Genomic DNA, 18964 nt, shown 5'->3' on the forward strand with positions numbered 1-18964 from the left:
GTTGCTGTTGTTCTCAGTTACCTGAAGACCCTACACCCTCCAGACAAATTATCCCTTATGGAACTGACAATGAAGACTACAATGTTAATTGCCTTATTGTCGGGCCAGCGTTGCCAAACTCTACATGCATTGGATATATCCACAATGGACTTAACAGATAAACATTGTATATTTTACATACAGGAACTTTTGAAATCCTCAAGGCCTTCCAAACACTTCGGACGTCTGGAACTTAAAGCGTATGAGAATGACAAGCGATTATGTGTTGTTACTATCATCAAAGAATATGTTGAAAGAACAAAGTTGTTGAAGGGCAACGACTCTCGTTTCCTTATAAGCTTTCCAAAGCCCCATAAGCCAATTTCTACTGACACTATCGGTCGATGGCTTAAGAAAGTTCTTGCAAAGTCTGGTATCAACATCAATAAGTACAGTGCCCACAGTACACGTTCTGAATCAATGTCAGCTGGGAAAACTGCAAACATATCCATTAAGACCATAATGGATGCCGCAGGATGGTCTAATGTAGGAACTTTCAGAACATACTATGACTAACCAATAACCCAAGAGCCAGATAATTTTGGTGTTAACCTGTTACATGCAGTGGACTCTGATGTTTAATGTGATAATAAAAACCTTACTGAGAATTGCTCATGACCATTTGCTTTAAAATCTCACACGTGACTTCGCAGCGACTATTGACCAATGGCGAAGTAGAATTTAGAAATTAAACGAGACTTACCTGTAAGGTGAAGTTTCGATTGTAATTCTACGAGCTATTGGGCAGGAACGGAGAAGTTACGTGCCCTCCCTTTTTTATTTATACAAATATTGTACCCTACCCTACCCATTATAATCATAAATGGCCATTCGCAACTTTAAATACTGCCTGCTTGCTTTCGCGCGCGCTATCTCACACGTGACTTCTCCTCTCCTGCCCAATAGCTCGTAGAATTACAATCAAACTTCACCTTACAGGTAAGCTATTACTAGAGCTAAGGATGCCGAGTTGAACGTTATTGATCCTTGGCATTACTACTCTGGACCCCACACTGCGTTTTTCTTTAGACACGCCCATGTTTGTGTTGATTTTCAACCAGCTATACCTTTAACATCAACCTATGTAAGAAAAAATAGCTTCAATATTTATTTTACTGTTAATGTTATAAAAAATGACAAAGATATACTTTCAAGAAAATAAATTCCGTGTCCTCACTGGATTGTCAATTGCCGAAAAAAGATTATGCAATAAAACGGAGTATCCGGCAAGGACCTCAATTGACGCATATACTTATTATCTTTGGATCGACCCAGATATAATGTAGACAAAAAAGTCTACGCCATTACCATTTCTTTTTTATTGCTTGAATTCTATTAAACCTGACACTTAAAACGGACTGATATAATACAATAATATGGAGCAGGCTTGTCAATCAATTATATTCATGTTTATATTGTATCATAAATATTAACTCCATATTAGTGCTAGCTACATTTGGTTGAATAAGGACTGATGCACTTTTTTGCCAGTATCATATTTAATCGAGTCATGTGTCCCACAGCGCTTCTCGAGTAAAGGGAACTGGGTGGTTTACTCAAATATCAGCTATGTATTCAATACTTAAACAGGAAGTGAAATAAAACAATGTCTAGCTGATGTGAAGCAAACTAAAATATTGAAGAAAAAAATCCTTTATAAAATCATAATACACTTGATAATTTCATTTTATGATCAATAAAAAGTAGAAGCAGGATAATATATTGGATGATTCCCACAACATTTCACACGCAAAAATGTCTTTTTTGTGTTTCTGTGCTGTTTTTTGAATTTATTCTGTCTTTTTTCCCTAGCTTTTAGCTTATATGTTTGTTTCTTATCTTACCGTCATTTCTTAAAGATATATTTTTCATATAGATATTAGCTTTAATGTTTTTATTGGTCTGCAAAGTCTAAGACATGGGAGTCGATAATTCTAACGAACTTGCTTGCTCCTTTGTCTCTTCTAAGCAGAGGAAATTATCAAAATCCCGACAATCTGACAATCATTCTACTTGTTAGGATAGAAAAAGGAAAATCTGAGACCAAAAATATCATACTGCCTGACAGCTGAAAAAAAACTTCACAAAGTTTTGACGTCATTATTATTATTGTTTATTTGTCGAGCATACAAGCTGATTTGCTAGGGGGTAATGATAGGAAAAAAGGTATAACTGCGCACCATTTTCCTCTGCCTTCAGTTTTCGCTCTTCATCGACGAGTGAGGAGCTTCCGCGCTTGCATAAGTTCAAGCAAGTATTACTTAAATCAGACTTAACGTAAGTGAAAGGGTATAGGATTTGAACATATGGTCGGATAGATAATGAATAGAAATGTAGGATAGTTTATAGTAATTATGTTTTTTACTTAACGAGTCGATTTTGATACTGAATTTAAGTATTGACTCAACAAGCAACTCAACAACAAAATTGGATAAACTCCAATTTGAGTGTGTTGCTGTTTTGCTTGCGCTCCTCATCAACAGGAGAATTGACTTATAATAACACGTATTGTAGAGGTAAAAACTATTGATAGTGTATTATCAGGGTTTTCACAAATGGATAAGGGGTTATTCATGGAGAGAAGGGTATAACTCAATGTGAGTGTGTTCATTTTTTAGTACTGCCTTTAACGAAAGAAGGAACATTGAGTTGAATCTCGCTGACAACTTTCAAGTAAGTATTGCTAAGAGTGAAACAACTACAGTTGTATCGTGCTTAAATATCAAAATAAAATCAGCAAACCCTCTTAATTTTTATATCTAAGTGTTCACGCATGTGGAGAATAAGAAAACTATTGGTAGGTAAAAAGTATAAAAGTGCATGATCAGGCCATCTGCATGACACCTATTTTCAACTGTATGCGGTATCCCGGGTTTCCAATGTTTTGTCATTCGACATAGTCATTCGAAAAGACTAGAGTACTTCGTGAATGTCATAAGCATACTCATATTAGAGCAATCTCCCTGTCAATTAACACTACATTAAGTATCTTGCCAAACTCGTATCTCGACATGATCCAGCCGCTCAAACCGTGAAGGCTTTTAGCGAAGATCTGCGCTGGAGAGTAATTTTCCATGAATATTTACAAGACTCATCTATTGAAGAAACTGTATACGATACCAGAAAACGATACTCTGAACACGGGGACGTCAAGAGCCGGGCACGGGGACACATTTTTGTACGCTATGGTTACACAGTTTTTCAGTTGACCGGCAAAGAAGTTAGTATTCCAAACACAACCAAATATCGCTCGATTATCCTCCTCGGATTCATGTTTACGGATGATTTCCCTGAGTGCTCTATAATTGTCTTCAACAGATGGGTTTTGTGTAAAAACAGATTGATAAAGTGTTTCAGGGCGGTGTTCCGTGGCCTTTTCAGCTTTATTAAGTCGTCCAATAGGGTCGTCCAACTGGGTGAGAGTTAGCAATGGCCCCCAACCTTTCCGATTCCCACAATCCCCTCAATTGGGGGTGGGGGGGTGGGGGCTGTACTAGTAATTTATATCGAGGGAAATACATCAATGTTTTCTGTACAAAAAAATCCACGGGTTCCCCAGTGCGTTGCTTTGAATAATGAATAGAGCAAAAAAAAAAAAAAAAAAATTTGAATAGGCGCGATTTATCAATGTCTAACCATGAGCATGTTTTTTAGGAGACGCAATTATCCAAAGTCGACCCCACCGACAAAAGATGTCTTGGCAACAAGAGACAAACCTGACTAACCAATTAAAGTACCGGCATATTATAACAACCAACCAATCAGACTTACTCTCTAGCATTAACAACCAATCACAGAGTAGGTATGTGTGGGGGGGAGCTGTGCCTACTCGATTCCGGTGGACGTTTGCGGCCCTTCTGATCCTCGTGGCGGTTGGATCGTGTTGTGGAAACGGAATGGTCTTGTATTTGGTGAAGCAGCGACCCGTGGTGTCCCGAAGAGCGTTCCAAAGGACACTGACGCGCCATTTCATTCGTAGTTTAGCCTATTCAAGCCTCCTATCAAGCCTCGTTTCCACTCCGCTTTTAGCGGCCGAGCTCCTGGGGGATTTTCTGCAATCTGATTGGGCGTGCCGATTTCAAATTTACTTTCTCTCGGTTTTTGTTTTGATCGCCATCAGCAACTTGATAGTTATAGGAGTAGAAAGATACCTTACAATATTCCACCCGAGTAAACTCCCAACCACGGACACGTGCAAGAGACTGGTGATGGCATCCTGGTTTGTCGGTGCCTTTATGACGATAGCATATCCTGGTTCAATCACAGTCCTTAAGAGATTCGAATTAGGCGAAGGTCAATACACACTACACTGCTCCTCAAACAGTGTCGAATTGACCAAGGTCCTCAGAATCACCTCGCTGATAATCCAGTATATCATCCCCGCCGTAAGCCTGACCGTCATGAGTGTCCGTGTCCTCAAGTTCCTACACCGCCGCCGTCAACAAGCCCACCCTCTCCAAGTCAACTCCACATTCAACGCCTCAATGAGATCCACGCTGTGGTACTACAAAGACAGCTACATGTTCGCGTCGCTGACTCTAGCCTTTGTCTTCCCTTATGCCGCTCCTATCTTGTATGCCATTGTACGAGCATTCATCCCTGGCGAGAGCTCCTTCTCAGAATACTACGTCGTGCGTATAGTGGCGCTGTTTATGTGCTACTCAAATACCATAATCAACCCGATAATCTACCTCTACTGTATGCGTGACATGCGGAAGCGCGTCAGAGAAATACTGTCACGTGTGTGTGCCTGTTGCGTTACCATGGAGACCACCCCGCCCGTCGTCGAGATTGAGATCAAGAACCTGCCGCATCAAAGGCTAGAGGTGCGACCGCCATGTGTCGGAGTGGTAAGAACCTTTGCTGTTTGCTCACAATCCAAGTAGAACAAAGTTCGTGAACCCACGAGCTCGGTTCATGAGTGTTGAGGCCACATATGTAATAACCTGCCACATTTGTTATAACTGCCACATTTGTAATAAGGTAGGCCACATTTGTAATAAACTATCTGATATCTCATGAATGAAACATATTACGACAACCAAACTTGGTAGGTGTCATGTAGGTGTCAAGTGGGGTGCAACCAGGTGGTCACGTGACATGTGACGTAATCAATGGCGTCATCAAAAAACAAAAATATCCCATGAAAGAAGCACGTATGACAACCAAACTCGATAGGTGTCATGTAGGTATCAAGGGGGGTGCAACGAGATGCTCACGTGTATGTGACGTCATCGATGAAGTCATCAAAAAACAAAAAATATCCATATTCCATTAAGAATTACGTATGACAACCAAACTCGATAGGTGTCATGTAGGTATCAAGGGGAGTGCAACGAGATGCTCACGTGTATGTGACGTCACCGATGATGTCATCAAAGGAAATGGAAATAATATCTCAACAACTGAGCTTATCAAGGCAACCCATAGCCATAGCAGGCCTCGAATTATTGGGGGGGCACGATACAGAAACAAGAAAACAATGGGGGGCAAGCCACGCCCCTACTGGTCATTTTCCTATGATTTTTGAAAATATTGGGTGGGGGCACGTGCCCTCAGTGCCCCACCCCCTGCTACGGCCCTGCAACCAAACTGAGGGTAATTTATGTTATTGATACAGTGGAACCCCGATATATACGCGCCCATCTCTTGGGCGGAAAAAAAATATTTTAAGATCCACCACACAGTAAGCCGAGCGCAAACACTTTTAGTCGATCTAGAAGGGCGTGCATTGTGGTGCCTTGTGTAAAGTGTCGCACATAATGTGACTATCTCTTTGATCTGCCTAAACACCTACCGAAGTTACATGTTTGAGATACCGAAGCTAGAAGTTGAGATATGAATTATCGATGTCGTCGCCGATGACGTCATATATCACGTGACCATTCTGTCTCACTTTATTGACACTCGCATGACATCTTGTATGTTTGACAGCCTGACGATGTGTCTATCATGACATATCTTTTCTGTTTATAATTCTTATTTTAAAATGACGTCATTGATTACGTCACATATCACGTGACCATCTGGTTGCACTTCCCATGACACCTACCTGACACCTACTAAGTTTGGATGTCATACGATGTTTCTTTCATGAGATATCGGATAGTTTATTACAAATGTGACCTATCTTATTATAAAAAGGTGGCAGGTTATTACAACACACGAGCTCTGTTCTAAGCGCCTAAAAACAACAGAATTTCTTTTTCTTTCTTTTCTTCTTCATAATTTTCTTCTTCTTCCAGTTTACCCCACCTCCTTCTGGTTAAGATGGGTCTTCGTACTTACATATGGAATCACCGGTGGCCTAGTGTGTTAGCGCGTCAGCGTATGAGGCCTCTCACCTCTGCTGAAACGAGTTCGACTCCCGGTCGAGACATTGATAGTTCCTGTTACTCAGCCCAGAATTTGAATTGTTGAGCGTATGTGAGCTTACAAGAAGCTTGTGTTCCTCAGTTCTTCATTGCTTTGCTAAGGGCGCTTTAGAACAAAACTGGGTCCCGGGATTAGGATTCCTAATAAGATTGTTTGTGATGTCCTAAAACATAACATTGGTGTATTGGAAGATAGTTTGGCTGATGGCTTCATGGTCGGTTTGGCTCTAAGACAGAAATTTAGCCTTTAAAGGACTTTGCTGATCGCTAGTTTGCGACGTCCTGCACAAAAGTCTTTTGCATAGTCGTAACCACACCTACAGGTAGCAAAAAAAGGCATCGCGACCTTTATTGAACCTGAAAAAAGGTAATTTAACTAGGATAGCCATGTAGATAAACTTGTACATCATTAACTTTAAATCATCAAATGATGCTAATAAGTTATTTCTGTTACCCAAGATTTTTGTTTGACAACCTTTTAATGCATATACAGTACTACCCTTGGTTATTACCAGAGGCTGCAAGCTTCACTACCAAACGATGCGTGAACCAGCGTCCTAGCGCCCCCTTGTGCCCACGGTATGCATATACCAATAAATGTGAGAGATGTATATTAAACTTAATATCTTTATCTATGATAGATAAACTGTAAGTAATTCATCACAGGTAATTTATGCAGCACAATTGAATTAAATACACTCTTTTTTTTATAAGAACGTCTAATTTTTAGTTGAAGCTGGGCCGTTCTTATTTTGGGACATTTTAAGGCTGAATATGTTCTTAACGATGTTCTTAAATTTTAGTGTATATATAACACCCAATGAATTATTAGGAAGAAAATTACACTAATGATCAATACCAATAATAAGGTTGTTTCTATGAGCACAATTTCATTCTGCATTTTATAACGCATCAGGACTAAAAAAGAAAAAAAAAATCTGCTATCTAAGCCTCGGCATGTTCTTAGCATGTTCTTACAATTTGGTGAAATCCCAGGCTGGACGTTCTTATAAAAAAGGGTCTTACACTCTATAAAAAAAAGTGTATACCTGAAAAAAGAAAAACTTAGAAATTAAAAGACCAATTCCCTCTAAAGATTCATTAACACAATTAGATAGTTTTTACTACCCAATTTTTCCATCATGAAAATAGTGGAATAGTAGGATTCTAGATATAGTCTCGGTATTGTTATCATATACACTTAGAACGACTTATTGTTATATATATCAGAGAGATATGTACTAAATGCATATACGTATATAACAAAATCACTGAGTTACCTATCATTAATCAGCGCTATTTGTGCACCATGATGAGAGTTGCTGGCCAACTAAATTTGTCAAAATTCTTTTTGCCAGGCGCGTACACAAAGGGGATGCGCGCAACCCCCCTCCCTTCTTGGCGGCTAAAAAGGGTGTTATTAGGAATCTTCAAATACTATGCTTTTTCCATATAATACCTATGACTGCGCACCCCTCCCCCCCCCCCCCCCCCCCCCCCCCCCCCCCCCCCCCCCCCCCCCTTTGGCGGCTAAAAAGGGTGTCATTAGGATCATATCAATATTTGGGTGACCTTAAAACTCGCCATCTAGCGTAGATTTTAGTTACCCTGGTCCCAGAGCAGGCTAGAGTTCAAAGCTCTGTGACCATGGTAGGCTTTAATAAATCTATTCTTGTTCATCTATTCGAAAATGAATCAATAAAATATGTGAATGTCCATATGCGTCTGTGTGATGAGCATGCGCAGCCCCCTCCCAACCTGGCGGTCAAAAAGTGGGTGATTTTATATTAAGGAATCTTCAAAAACTTTTTAACACTATTGATATCGTGATATTTCTTACTAAATTCAGAAAAATATGAATAAATCAGGCAATATTTCCCCTTTCCCCCGCCCCCGCGTTCGGTTCCTTTCATGTGCCTGATTACAGAGTTGCAGGCCACGCCGGCTTGATTAATATAGTGCAAAAATTTAATTATACTTCACAGTCTTTAATATAATGAATTAATTGCGCACCTTCTCCTTCTTCTTGCGCAATAATTTGTTATATTTGTAGTAGTGTTTATTATAATCCGGTAATGAAATAGCGAGAACACAGGAAACCCGCGCAGTAAGTGGTGATATTATTATTTATGGTTCTTTGATTTAAAACGCTTATTTTGCAAAACCACCTGGTGGCTTGTTCATGTAAGATAAAACCAATATCATACTAAAATATTATTTTGCAATATTTAATTAAACATTGGACAAATTCAATTTTAAAGTAAAGGCACATATATACAAAAGGTTTCGCAAATTTTCAAATTTTAATGTCTAAATAAAACTAAAACTCAATCGTCTTCATTTATATGTAGGTTTATTTATTTCATAGGCATAGTGCACAAATTCAGATGCAGATATTCAAATCCATATTCAATTTATAAAATTTGTAATAACATTACACAATGATCAAATAAAATTCTTTACTCTTCAATAATTCAAATGTTGATAACATTTAGCATAAAAAGTGCGAAGCAATTTTAAAGCCACGGCAGGCGAAACTTAAGTTTGAATCAATATATCTGTCACAGAAGCACACGTCCACTGTGAAATAGTAATCTATTCTCTTATAAAGTTGTGACGGGAAATGATAATCTAAAAGTCATACAATTTATCGCAATTACAGAGCAACTCGTGGTATCTAACATCTACTTAGTGCGTCATAATAAACGTTCGTATAAATCATTCTTTACACATTCTTGCGAGAGTACTCTAGCATAATTTTAAAGCAATCACGATGGCCTTTGTTCCATGCCAAAAGCATCGGCGTTCTGCCCTGTTTGTCAGCAAAGTTTACATCCGCTCCTCGCGTTAGAAGAAGTCGAACACTTTCAATATTTCCCTTTCCCGCCGCTTTATGTAGAGGAGTTTGACCCGAAGAACTTGGTTTATTCACGTAACGTGGATCAGCGTCTAATAAATGTTCTAATTCTTGTAAAGAATTTTCAGATGCAGCTGCTAATAGAAGAGCGTATTTGGAAAAAGTTACCCGCTTCCTCAGCACGGAATCGGGAGAGCTGCAAGCGCTCAAAGAGTCGGAGTCAGAATTAAGAGAGCTCATACGGCGAATCGCAGGCTTCAAAGGAACACTGTGCGATCTCTCGATCGTGCGAATTCTTTCAACTTTAACATGTCTTATCGATGAAACTTCACTTTTGCTGACTGTACCGTCTTGAGATTGTATTTTAGTTATGGTCCCAGTTGAACAAGTTCTTCGAAGTTTGTTTTTTTCGGATAAGGCTTTTTCGGACGGCCTTGAGCCTCCTTTGTTTGTTAATATATCCAAAAGATTATCCTTCAACTTGGACAGAGCTTCCACTCTTTCTTTCCAGGCAAACTCAGGCATCATCAAAAAGTTATCAAGTGATTTCAGTGTTTTTTTCAATTTAAAAGTATCTTTTTCTTTGCTTCTTTAGCTATTTCTTCCCCACAGTGGCGATGACTCTTCACCGCAGAGGAAGACGATTTTTTATACCTTACAGAAGGCTAACTCAAATGAAATTGCATCACATACCTAATATTCATAAGAAAGCTAAATATCTTGTACGCCATCTGGTTTTGATGCGCTTGAATGATGCTCATTGTTTTCCTGCTCCGTTGGAGATCACAAGTAATGAACTCATGAGGAGGAAAACGTGCTCTCAAAACCCAGTTAAACACGTGATGTCCTTAAATAAAGAACTTAAAATATTTAATTTAAACTACAAATTGACTCAAATAAAACATGACCCTTCATTTCATAAAACTGCTATTCGTTTTTTTAAGAGAATCCTAACTTTTAAGTAGGGTTCATTCAGTACATATGATTATGAATTCAGCCATGTCACGTCTCACCATGCTCTTCTTCATGACCTTTAGGCGGTCACGTGACCAAGTCTAAAAGAAACCCACTTCAAAGCACGTACGATATCAGTTTGTCAGTAACTACAGCAACGGAGACTAGATTTAAATAGACTTCTGGATTCTTTAGATGTGAAACTCAGCTTTTGACAGATGCATTTTACCATATGGACTGATAAACGCTCCTCTGTCTTTTTATAGATATAGACTAAATGTTGATGAAATTTTTAAAGCATGCGTCTTAAAACTTTGTCGTATATATCCATCTATTTCTATTAAGGTTGATTGTAAGAAAATGGAAAATTATGACTGCCTATGACAACTATGACAACTGGTTGGGGAAGTCGTGTATCTGTTAAACGCATTCCGCGAGAGTAGATTATGTTTGTAGCGAGGCCCGTGTATACTGGATTTTTAATACATAAAAAAATACTATCATTTGTCAAACTTTGTTCCATTTTCTTGAATTCAAAATTCTTTAAATTTGGTGTTTACCTCCCTTAACTTTAACTGTTTCAAAAAGTGGTCGGATCAATAAATAACGTAACAAATTTCGTCTTCTTTAAAGCAATCTAATATCATGGTAATTACACACTTACAACACGGCTTACCTTTTGTGTGCCTTGCATCACCCGGATATGTAATAATCAACGGGAAATGTAACAACAACCGGATGTGTAACAAAATTCAATCGGATTATGCAACATCAACCGAATTTGTAACAATAATCAACCGGATATATGTAACAAACTAGTCAAACGGATTTGTACGAAAAATTAACCGGATTTGTAAGAACGTTTAACATGAGGTCAAACAAAATTGATCGTCTAACAATGTATCTGCTAAAAGATATATAAGCAAACGGTATTTTTATGTGGCCATTCATAGAGTCACCTTATGTTACAACCAACGAAGACTGTTGGAATGTTTCACCTATGTTATCTATTCAAACGATTTGACGAAATCCTTAGGCTGTTACAAATCCGGTTAATGTTACAAATCCCGTTGATTGTTACAAACCCGATTGATAGATGCCTTGCTAGAATACGTTTCTGATCGGTATATAACTTTCATGGGAATTTATCTATAAGCAAATTGCTGTTTCAAGTTCTTTGCTGCGGTTCGCAGTTTTGACCTCCTCCACAAGGCAAGGGCGTGGCGTATCACGTGTCTCTAATATGCACTGCTGTGTCATGTTGTGGTTCGCGGTCTCGCGCAAAACTTGAAATCCTCTATATATCGTGTAACACCCACTACGCCCTTAAGGCAGGGGCGAGGCGTATCACGTGGTGTCTCAAATGTGTACCGCTGAATCATGCGCGCAACTATAAGAAACAGCTCTGCCTTTGCAACCGACTGCCCAACACAAACTCGACGACCCAAGCTGAAGGGTAAAAAGGACAACTTTGAGGGTACTTCGAATTCCCCATTGGAATTGATGAATCTCCCGGGGTAAAACTCTTCGGGGTTTGACCACTCCTTCGGGTCGCGGTGTATGGCCCAGAGGTTCAGCAGTACTGTTGTACCTTTGGGAATGGCTCGTTCTCTGAAGGCTGTGTCCCGGATGGCCTTGTGTGGGATGGCAAGGGGAACGTTACTGCCCATGCGCAGTGTCTGCGAGGAAATACCAAAAGTTAAGCTTTCTGAAAAATGTCATGTGTGCAAAATGGTGCATCAAAAGACACACGTTACTGCGCATGCGCAGTGTCGACGTAACAAAGTGTTAAGCCATAGTTACAATATCAGTATGAGGCGGAAGAATTCCGTGATCTTTAATGATCGGGCCTAAATTTTGCCCACGAGCAACAGCCATGACAATCTATGAGAATTTATGGTTCGACTAATAATTGCAACAAAACTCATGTCATTATCAAAAGATTAGACATAGTATCTTGAACAATATCCTTTAAGATGTATAAAAATCTAATGGCTGCAGGCAGTATCATAAGAAAAAAAAACATTTTCTTTTGTCAGCCATCGATTCCCTGCTATCAGAGGCCTCTATTCTCTGTATTTCGCTGGGCTGGAGTTCGCGAGGAAAAGATACCTCTGCCATGGGTCGAAACTGTTTCTATTGCGCATGCGTGAGCGTTAATAAGCGACCGACGTGCCAAAACCCGTACCATCGCGCGAAAGCTGTCAATATGCTTTGCATGGGTTTAGTCGGAAATCATGAATCAAACTCCGGTTAGTTCTCCTCTTCGAAAAAAGAAAACAACTGTTCAATTTCAATCACCTAAAACGTCACTAAAAAGATTGAACAACAAACGCAGCAAAGACGAGTTTTGTCTTGTTTGTGGGATTGATTTCAAGACATCTGGGCAGGCGAGTTTCTTCAATGTAAATATCGCACAGTTGGATTCGAAGAAAATGCTACAAAAATTTTTGTTAAACTTAGATCAGCTATTCCCAGAAGAATATGCAAAACCTGTAAACGGAAGATTGACTCGTTTGTCAACAGAGAGAAAATTCTGAATGAAGATAAGGCATTGAATGGCTTCTTTTATAATCCGTCGCGTGATATTTCTACGGAGGACGCCGTTTCGAATGCGGGCTTATTATCCGGCAGCGGATATACGTTTCATGCATGCGCTAGTCATTGTGGGCTCAAATAGTGGCCAGTAATTAATAAACGGAGCATGCGCTCTGGATCTCGTCCACGATCGTGGACGGCGGTTTGATCACACGAACTTGCGACCCATGGCAGAGGTATCTTTTCCTCGCGAACTCCAGCCCAGCGAAATACAGAGAAAAGAGGCCTCTGTTAGCAGGGAAAGCCATCGAGTGTTATTAGTATAAAAAAGTTTCTGACTATAGGACTTTTTAGAACTTACCTCTGCAATCACAGCCTCTATATATGGAAGTTTTTCACGATCAGCCAGTGTAGGAAACTTCTCTCCAATGACGTCATCAAGCTCGGCTTGTGCGCGAGCCTGTACTTCTGGGTGGTAAATTAAAAAGGCGACACACCAGCGAAGGGACGAAATCGTCGACTCCAGTCCTCCTCCAAATATATCACTGAGCATCATGATCACGTGATCGTCTGTCACCATGCCGACTGCCTTCTTGTCTTCGCGCTCGATCTGTGGGGATAAATATACATACTAGGATTATGCACCCGAAAGTGTTGAACCAAATAATTAATGCCATGTTTCATTGTGTGGTTGGTATGCATCGGACCTAATTTACTCAAGGGACGCCACGCTTCTTGTTACGAGAAAAGCTCCGTGCATTTCTTTTGTAAATTTTAATTCACTGATAAAAGGACTGCTGATTGTGCTTTTAAAGGAAACGGGCTCCCTGTGTAAATTCCCTTCCCAATTAATTACCCGTCCTCTACCTCGATTTTCGCCTGAAGGAGTGCGTCGGCAAGGTCCCGGATATTGCCCTCCTGGAACGTCTCCTTGTGTGCCAAGAAGATCTTATCCAGTACTTCATCTCTCGTGTTCCTAAAGCCCTTGAACAGGCGCGAAGACTTCAACGGGAAGTGAATTAGCCAGGGGAAAATGTTCAATATGCATGTAGCTACTGGTACTTCAGCGCTGTAGATATTAAACTGTTTAATCTTTTTAAACTCAGGATCGTCGAGGCTGTACGTCTTGCCACAGACGAAGGAACAGATGATGTTGAGAATAAGAAGCGCGAATTCGTCCCTTGAGTCTACAGGAAGACCTTCGCTTGCGTCCATTCGCGACTCGAACGCGACTATTTGCTCTCTGATGATGTTGTCGAATCTAGGAGCGTACATGCGCAAGGCCGAATGGAAAACTTTGCGACGCCAGTTTAGAGCACGACTGTAGTCTCCTGGGGAAAAAAATCCAAACATTAGAGGTAAAACGTGTTTCGAGCACAGCTGTAGTCTTCTGGGAAGATAAGCTTCAAACATTAGAGGTAAAACGTGTTTTGGGTACCAGCTCTGCATTCCTTGGTTGAAAAGATTTTTAAATCTTTAATCTATTAATAAATAGACTTGAGTTGAGCACTTCCCAGGGCTATTTTGTTCTTTGGGAAATTGATTATTAGATTTTTAAGAGGAGATATCTAAGATAAAATAAATACGCTTGATCTAGTTATTTCCCACGAGTCACTGAGATGACCAAAGCACTCATACCAAGGATGATATCCTGGCAGTTCCGAGTGATGTAGTCAAACGTAAACTTTTTTGGCCGCCCAGCAAAGTCATCCATATGCTTTCCTAGCATTGCCTCTTTCGCCGCGGCTCCGGAATTTATAAACACGATGCTCTCCCCCAGAATCCTCAGAGTGAACACATCCCCATAATCCTTTACGAGCTTGGTAACAGCGAGGTGGATCTCGGAGCCCGCGATGTTGTGGAGGTTTCCGATCAGCGGGAGTGGTTTTGGCCCGTCTGGGAGGTTGGTAGGTGTAGCCATGTAGTCATAGACAGCAAGAAAGGCGAGCGTAATAACAACCAATAGCACGGCCTCAAGGATCATCTTGAAATATACTGTGCGATACAACACTGAAAAAAAAATTATTATGATTCCTTTTATTTCTATGTGTGCATTTCACTGTTGTTAAGCTTATGAAGAAAATTTTCGACGTGTCGCGTTTGTGTTCTCATACACGCGAAGAGCGCTTCGAGGGTCTCATCTCCATGCACACGGCCTTGTTCTCTCAACCGAGGTAATTAGATGAGGCGCGTTACGTAAGAAACTTGAGGGTTAAATTATACGTAGTTAGCAAGTGAATGTTCCTGTCAACTCAAGTTTTTTTGCGGCTATAAGATTATAAGAATTAAAATTAAAATCAACCAGTCTATTGACATTGATAATTGTCCTAGTTTTGGGTTCCTACTCGGCCATTTTGCCTCCTATGATGCAACACAGGAAGCATATTGATAAGCTATCAAAATAACTTTGTAAAACATAAGATGACTAACCTATTGCTTATGGCTGATTATTTCCTTCCTTTTCGACAAATTCAGAGTATAAAAAGAACCTTTGTCTTGTGTCTGGAGCGTTTTGATCATAAATTCCGGATAACAACACAGCGGATTGCGTGCACTTACGACTAACCAGTGCGGTCTCCAGCTAGTCTCCTTCGCAGCCCCCAGCGGTCAGAGTCACACAACACTCCCCGGGGAGCGCTGCGAAGGAGACTAGTCTTCAGCCAGTTCAGGGGGAACAATAGCCTGACGTCATCGATCAAAACATTGAGGCCCAGTCTCTCTCGCTCTCAACCATATTCACACCAGATTTCAAGATGGCGGATTAGAGAGTGTTTTGTCCATTCGACTCGATTCTGTTTATCGCAGAACTATGTAGGGCAACGAGCAAACTTGTTGACATTGTTTATTAGTTAAGTGATTTGAACAACCTATACGCACTACTACATTCCGAGACGATCGGATAAAGTATACTGGGAACAGGTTGGATTCGTGCAAAGATTTGTAATGATGTGGGACTTATATAAGTTACCAGTAAAAAAGGTAACTACATGGAGTAACTTTGAACATTATTTGTTTTTTTGGTTAGTATTTTGTATAGCGTATGGAACGGCAACTGTGAGGAGGCTTTTGTTTATGTTGTTTACTTCGCAAAGTCAACTTGTGTCCCGAATTCAACCGCGATGGTAGTACTCTGCGATTTTCTGTTTTATTACATGGATGGAATTAGAGCCTTCACGATAAATTTGCTTGGTTCAACATTTTATTGGATATTTCGCTATCTAAAACCCATACAAGCGCTCAACCAAAACGAGAAAGGATTTGTGTTTTTATTGTCTACTCTACAAAGTCAACACACTAAATAGTAAATTTCGCTTTCTTGTTCTTTGTGTTGTCTTGAACCTGCAGATCAAGTCAAACAATGAAAGTCACATAGTTGGAATTCACGAGACCCTTATATTATAGTAGAGGCATATAAGATGATGTATCAATGCTCAAATAAATAAAAGTTACAATTGTAATTTTTCCTTGGTATCATCGACCGATCATCGTCGACCATTCCCATTGCGATGCTCTGTCTTTGGCAATTCTTGGCACTTTTTAACCTTTTTAACACTTTAAGAACTATAAAGACTGTATTTCAAATTACACACACGATAGGTAAGGCGAAACACAGGCTTCATCTCACTTTATACAACTGCTCTGATAACTCTATCGCGTAGATGAATAACAGAGACGTTGCTTCTCAGAGATGTGCACTTTTTACTAGAGATGTGCACCTCACCAAATTTGGCGAGGGCATAGATTATTCATCACACAACCGGGGAAAAATAGTCTCATCACTGAAAAAAATACATAAGCAAGCTAAAATCAAGGTCCAATATGTGTACCTACCACATTCCTCTTCCAATATGGCGGACAAGTGACTCGGTGCGCTATCGTCGAACTTCGATAAATAGATATTTATTTGGTAACTCTGGCCGTATTTCACGTCGATCTACTCCTCTAACCTTCCTCTAGCTTAGGCAACAATCAGCTCTTGGATGAAGAGCGCGGGCGCGAAAAAAACCCCCAGCTTTTCCGGTCTGCGGTTGTTTTCCAGCACGACTGATGCGTGACCTCGGTGAGACAATAGAAATGATTGCGTTACGCGTTCCTCCTGAACTGGCTGAAGACCGCATTGCTAACACGCACACGCACGCACGCGATCTCGACCAAGTCCGTGATACACCACGCTAGAAAGCATATAGTCAAAACATCCCGTACCTAGATTTGCATTTAGCGCGCAAATGCGAACACTGTGTTAAAAAAGGCGAGTTACTTCCGAAGGGCATTATGTGACCATCAATGGTTGGCCTGTTTTTGAGACATAACCCCACAGTAAAGTTAACTAGAGTCAAGTTTGATAAATCAAGTTTGGTAAATCAAGTTTGATAAATCCTATATCGCTGATATATCGAAAATGACCTCTTGTTATTGCTAAAAATAAGTTGCGTGTGTAAAATCTGGATTGCGTGACGCACGGAAGCGTATCGATTAGTCCTCGGCGATGCTCGGGTATATAAGACGAAGCAGCCACGAAAAAAGAAGTAAGACTCGTTCAAGTCTGGTTTCTAACATATTTCTTACAAGTAAAAAAAAACATATAAAGGAATTGTATAGAAGAGAAGGGAATCATCTCACAAGCAAGCTCAACAAAACAAGTACCGAATATTCTTATCATTGTACGACCCCAAAATCAAATGTTATAGCACCAGTGTGATTCTGGTTCCTTATTCGCAGTTCCTTATTCGTCTGTTTCCTTATTTGCTCAGTTCCTTATTCAAATCCGGGGGGGGGGATACTTACATGATACCTTTTAATTCGAGTTGAAACAGTATTTAGGCATTACAGTTTATTCAGAACAAGTCCAACATCATTTTCGTCGGGTAAATTTGGATGCTTTAACGTGCTCTGCTGCTAAGCGGAGCTGTGAACATGAGATTCTATCTGCTACAAAAAGGTAAAATTACGCAATGCATGCAATCGCTTTCACAAATAAATCTAGAAAAAGAGAGGAAATCTACCTCTCATCTAATAAATGTATTTGTATATTGGGCTTTCCTTCCAAACGCATTAATATATTTAGAGGAATATATTCACGCTTTACTTGACTACGTACGCGTGTAGAAGGAATTTGACCTTGCTAACAAAACCACAATTTGACAGATAGTGCTTGTTGTCAATTAACACCTTGGCTACTACATAAGGCTCTAACAAAACAAATAGATTAGTGCAGCGACACGAATAGGGAACATCCCCGCCACGGGCTCATTCGGTTTCCCAAGCACGTCATCGTCGCTAGGTAAAGCGCTTCACGCAGCAGCGCAGTTAGGGGATGTGTTCCTCCTAAAGAACCTTCTCGCGCAGGGTGCTGACGTCAACAGCCCTGATATCGATGGCTGGCCACCCCTACGAAGGGCAATTATCGCTGAACACTGGGAATGTGCTGTGGTGTTAATAAGGAATGGAGCACAGCAATTTTACTGTCGTAAGATGCATGAAGAATATATAAAGCGCTATAGGCTGAGCAGAAAGCGCGCGTGGAATCTGTTTGTCACCACGCAGAGTACAGACTTATCTAAACATTCTAGTGGGTGTATGCTGGGCCAACCAGACGTTTCCTCCGAGTCAGACTCGAGTAATTAAATCCCAGTTGAGCTAATAGTGCGTGGTGAGAAGCTCGGTCACTAAGAAGTCGTCCCCAGGGAACCCCGCTCAGTCCGCCTTGCATCCCGTTCCCAGGGCATCTCGGTTATGCTTATTAGCTGTAAATAAGAAAGGGCGGAAGAGGCTCTGGAAACGGGAATTGCCTCGCGAAAGCGAGAAGAAAATATACCGTCCGGGTAAACTAACGAAAAGTTGAGCAAGTTCCACAGATAGAGTGAGTTGTTCATCTTGTTACTTGGCAAGAAATAGAAAAAACATATATGAATATTATTATAAAAGAAACTACATTTGACATCGTAATCCCTTTCGGGTACTACTGACAGTGACTAACTGTTCTCTTGCTTAACAATGTCATCCAACAATGCGTAAAAATGTTCCATGATGCAAGCCCGGAATGTTTCTTAGAAGGATTTGCAATTTCCTATAAAAGAAACATACCCCGTCCACTCTCGCCACAGAAAAAAATCAAAGGGAATTTCTTAGAGTGGCAAGAAATAGAAAAAACATATATGAATATTATTATAAAAGAAACTACATTTGACATCGTAATCCCTTT

At 40.3% G+C, this 18964-nt stretch overlaps 2 protein-coding genes and 1 long non-coding RNA gene across 3 annotated transcripts; 1 reads left to right on the forward strand and 2 right to left on the reverse strand.

Annotated features, from left to right (window-relative positions):
• Positions 1–3935: 3935 nt before the first annotated feature.
• LOC5514573 (kiSS-1 receptor) lies at positions 3936–4925 on the forward strand. The gene has a single exon (XM_032384197.2). It carries the CDS (start codon positions 3936–3938, stop codon positions 4923–4925), a length of 990 nt encoding a protein of 329 aa, XP_032240088.2.
• A 5920-nt stretch (positions 4926–10845) lies between these two features.
• Positions 10846–15376, reverse strand: LOC5514589 (steroid 17-alpha-hydroxylase/17,20 lyase). The gene is made up of 5 exons (XM_001634749.3): positions 15193–15376; positions 14401–14772; positions 13630–14093; positions 13124–13372; positions 10846–11903 (listed from the first exon to the last, which is right to left on the reverse strand). The coding sequence occupies exons 2-5, from the start codon at positions 14744–14746 to the stop codon at positions 11481–11483; spliced, it is 1482 nt and encodes a 493-aa protein (XP_001634799.3). The 5' UTR covers positions 14747–14772; positions 15193–15376; the 3' UTR covers positions 10846–11480.
• Positions 15377–15910: 534 nt separating this feature from the next.
• LOC116619453 lies at positions 15911–17571 on the reverse strand. The gene is made up of 2 exons (XR_004296693.2): positions 16594–17571; positions 15911–16101 (listed from the first exon to the last, which is right to left on the reverse strand). It is a non-coding gene; the product is annotated as an uncharacterized LOC116619453 (long non-coding RNA).
• Positions 17572–18964: the final 1393 nt, after the last annotated feature.

Source organism: Nematostella vectensis, chromosome 6, assembly GCF_932526225.1.
Source record: "Nematostella vectensis chromosome 6, jaNemVect1.1, whole genome shotgun sequence".
Taxonomy (NCBI): Eukaryota; Metazoa; Cnidaria; class Anthozoa; order Actiniaria; family Edwardsiidae; genus Nematostella; species Nematostella vectensis.